This window comes from Limulus polyphemus, unplaced genomic scaffold, assembly GCF_000517525.1.
Source record: "Limulus polyphemus unplaced genomic scaffold, Limulus_polyphemus-2.1.2 Scaffold15438, whole genome shotgun sequence".
In the NCBI taxonomy this organism is placed as follows: Eukaryota; Metazoa; Arthropoda; class Merostomata; order Xiphosura; family Limulidae; genus Limulus; species Limulus polyphemus.
In genome coordinates, this window is record NW_013681048.1 from 1 (window position 1) to 4,241 (window position 4,241).

Sequence of the window (4,241 nt, forward strand, 5' to 3'; positions counted from 1 at the left end):
ACAGCTTTTGATCTGTGTATCAAGGAAATAGCTTCTCTAGTGACAGCTTTAATCTGTGTATCAAGGAAGTAGCTTCTCTAATGATAGTTTTAATCTGTGTATCAAGGAAGTAGCTTTTCTAACGATGGTTTTAATCTGTGTATCAAGGAAGTAGCTTCTCTAGTGACTAGCTTTGATCTGTGTATTAAAGAAATAGCTTTTCTAGTGACAACTTTAATCTGCGTATCAAGGAAGTAGCTTCTCTAGTGACATCTTTAATCTGTGTATCAAGGAAGTAGCTTCTCTAGTGACAGTTTTAATCTGTGTATCAAGGAAATAGCTTCTCTAATGATAGTTTTAATCTGTGTATTAAGGAAGTAGGTTCTCTAGTGACAGCTTTAATCTGTGTATCAAGGAAGTAGCTTGTCTTGTGAGAGCTTTAATCTGTGTATCAAGGAAGTAGCTTCTCTAATGATAGTTTTAATCTGTGTATCAAGGAAGCAGCGTCGTTATTGAAACTGTAGCTTGTCAAGTAACGGTTATAATCTGGGTATTAAACACACAGTTTGTATAATGATAACTCGACTTGTTTATTGAAACTGTAGCTTGTCAAGTAACGGTTATAATCTGGGTATTAAGCACACAGTTTGTATAATGACAGACTCGACTTGTTTATTGAAACTGTAGCTTGTCAAGTAACGGTTATAATCTGGGTATTAAGCACACAGTTTGTATAAAGACTAACTTGACTTGTTTATTTAAACTGTAGTTTGTCAAGTAACGGTTATAACCAGGGTATTAAACACACATTTTGTATAAAGATTAACTCGACTTGTTTATTGAAACTAGTATGTCAATGTTATAACCAGGGTATTAAACATACAGTTTGTATAATGACAGACTCGACTTGTTTATTTAAACTGTAGTTTGTCAAGTAACGGTTATAACCAGGGTATTAAACACACATTTTGTATAATGACTGACTCGACTTGTTTATTGAAACTAGTATGTCAATGTTATAACCAGGGTATTAAACGTACAGTTTGTTTAAAGTCAAATAAAGGTTATAATCTGGGTATTAAATATACACTGCTCGAATTGTTAAATAAAACTATAGTTGATGTAGTGATAGCTGTAATCTGTCCATTTAATGAAAATACAGACTTCAAATTTTATATTGTCCAATTGAAAGGGTACATTTGAATTGTGTGGTCTATAGAACAGGATAAAATAAGTCTTCAAATAACGTGGCAACTTTTTGGTAGGTGTCGCTTTTCTTTGTATGCAAATCAGTATTCGTGTGATGCCCAGACACAATAAAAATTATATTATTTGATTAACATTTCACAGAATTTAGTAATGTCGCGACAAGTATTATGTTTCCAAACGTGGGAGAAAACATACCCTCTTCGTGCGAAAGTCAACCAGACATCCATTATACTGCTGCTAAGTCTCCGTTCGTCTTCAGAATATTCGTTACCCATTCTTAAAGGAACTCCAAAAACAAACTGAACCTCTTCGAAGTGACTCACACCCATCCATTTACCGTTAATACTGTTACTGGGACGATGTGTAAAAAAATAGAAATACGAGTTACTGTTGTGATCCGCAACATGTTCCGCAACGTGCACGGCAGGGCAGAGAATCAAATAGTCACCAACAGAATCATAGAGGGCTTTGCGGATCGACAATCATTATAGAATAATGCTGATCAACAGATTAGATTCTTTACGAATAATGTGCCTTATGAGATTTTAAGTATTTCATAATTTATTATCAAAACATAAAAATACGAAACGTGTAAGACCATGGACATACATGAATTGTCTTTATCTAACATAACCAAACTGTGTCCATCTTTACTACACTGCAAATAATGTGACGTTCGGGGGAATTTGACTGGTTTGTTTGTTGATTGATTGGTTAGTTCTTAAGCACAAATTTACTTAATGGGCTATCTGTGCTCTGCCTACCACGGATATTAAAACCTGAAGTTTAGCGCCGTTAGCCTTCAAACTTACCGTTAAGCCTTGTTTTGAGACATAAGTATTTACAACATCAGCTTATCTTTGATTTTAGAATTATCTGTGTAGGGCAGATTCGAACATCAAACAGGAAGTCAAACTGAGTATATTTTGTAAAACAACATTGACTTCTTTCAGTTTTATTGTCCCATTCCTAGTGGATCAGCGATAAGGTTGAAGGCTTATAATGCTAAAAACCAGGTTTCGATACCTGTGGTGAGCATAGCACAGACAGTCCATTGTGTAGCTTCGTGCTTAACAAGAAGAGTAGTTGGTTTTAGCAACACTGCTCGTAGATTAAAATAGTGACACTTAAAATAATGTGAAGTTGTTTGTTCTACTTGGATGTAGCCACCTAATCCATGGAATAACTATAAACATTAACTAAGCCTTTTCATTCAGTGTACATACTTTTACAAAGCATTGTTACGATTTAGTCTCTTGTATAAATCTCGTGTTAAATGAAAGTTACTTCCAAAATGTCATTTCATTCAAGTCTTTGACCGAAATTTAACTCAAATTTTTCCATCCTAATTTCTCAGTTTCTACTCTTGAATAAATATTTATCGCATTGTAAACTTAATATCATTTAGATATTAACATAATTATTAACATAAAATAACGATTATTATTATTATTTACAGATATTCAGAAAAATGGCTAAAGCTAACGTCTTTATCCTTTTATGTCTTGAGCTAACCTTTCGAAGCTGTAACAGTGAATTTACTCCTGTCATCAAAACTAACAGTGGGAGTCTTCGAGGACAGACATGCAGAATATTAGGTAAACCCATTTTTAAGTATCTAGGGGTTCCATACGCTACGCCACCTGTCGGCAATCTGCGATTTGGTAAGCCTTTAGCCGTTGGTCAGTGGGATGGTGTATACGAAGCTACTGAACAGCCTTTACCATGTGTTCAGAAAATAAAATATTCACCTTACCCGTGGAAAACCAACCAGTCTGAATCTAGCGAGGACTGTCTCTATTTGAACATCTGGACTCCAGAGTTAATCGGTACTGGTGAGCTTAGACCCGTTCTTGTATGGATTTATGGAGGAAGTTTTACCCACGGGTCTATTGACATTGATTTCTATGATGGGTCGGTGCTGTCAGCTTATGGCGACGTCGTGGTGGCAAGCATGAACTACAGGGTAGGGCTATTTGGGTTTCTTAACGCTGGTACAAAGTCTTGTCCAGGAAACATGGGACTTCACGACCAGTTACTTGCCATGAAGTGGATCAAAGAAAATATTGAATTTTTTGGCGGCGATCCCAAACGAATTACACTTTTTGGTGAAAGTGCTGGTGCAATATCTATCGGCGCTCATCTTGTGTCTCCTCTGAGTAGGGGTCTTTTTGCACGAGCTATTCTTCAGAGTGGCAGTCTTTATGGGCCCATAGTGAAAGGAAGAGACGGCCTTAGTGGAAGAAGTAAGGTCAGTGAAATTTCGAAGCACGTGGGGTGTTTAAATGACGAAGATGTGGACATTGAAAATATGGTCAAGTGTCTGAAGACTGTTCCTGCTGAAGAGCTTCTAGGAGCCGCCAAGGAGAAACGAGGCGATTTTGGACCAACGTTTGGTGATGATTACATCCCCATTGATCCCAACGAGGCATTTAAGACAGGGTCATTTCAAAACGTAGAACTTCTTATCGGAGCCAACAGAGATGAGGGTTCTCATTTCCTTCCTTCAATGTTCCCACAGATATTCGATCGCCGTAATGACGAAACAGATGACGTAACGAAGGGAAACGCTGCCTTATACATGGAGATGATTTTTCGGAACTTCCCGGACATTGAAAGTGAGCTCGTTGCCCAGTTTTACTTACAGAATATCTCAGTAGATGACCACGTAATTGTATTCATTTTAATCTTTTTATGATAATGATAATCGTTATGAGGTGGTTTGAACAGTATATTTAATTAGTTTTACTCATTACTAGGTGTATAGTTTAGTTTCCATCTACGTAGACAGATTGTTTTCATCAGAAGCTAATATTAATAACTACTAACACAAAGGTTTTAACAAGAGGGAGCTCTAATTACCAAAGAGGGTTTGAATATGAACAGTGAGCTCAAATTAACAAGAGTTCTAATAAGAACAGTGAGCTCAGATTAACGAGAGTTTTAATAAGAACAGTGAGTTCAGATTAACGAGGGTTTTAATAAGAATAGTAAGCTCAGATTAACGAGAGTTCTAATAAGAACAGTGAGCTCAGATTAACGAGAGTTCTAAT

General features: G+C 36.5%; 1 protein-coding gene across 1 annotated transcript; it reads left to right on the forward strand.

Annotated features, from left to right (window-relative positions):
• Positions 1–2,652: 2,652 nt before the first annotated feature.
• On the forward strand, positions 2,653–3,886 carry LOC106477446 (acetylcholinesterase-1-like). Its single transcript, XM_013938009.2, has one exon. It carries the CDS (start codon positions 2,660–2,662, stop codon positions 3,884–3,886), a length of 1,227 nt encoding a protein of 408 aa, XP_013793463.1. The 5' UTR covers positions 2,653–2,659.
• Positions 3,887–4,241: the final 355 nt, after the last annotated feature.

Excerpts from the sequence above, each read along its gene's own strand:
- LOC106477446 (XM_013938009.2), top strand. The coding sequence starts at position 2,660 with ATGGCTAAAGCTAACGTCTTTATCCTTTTATGTCTTGAGCTAACCTTT.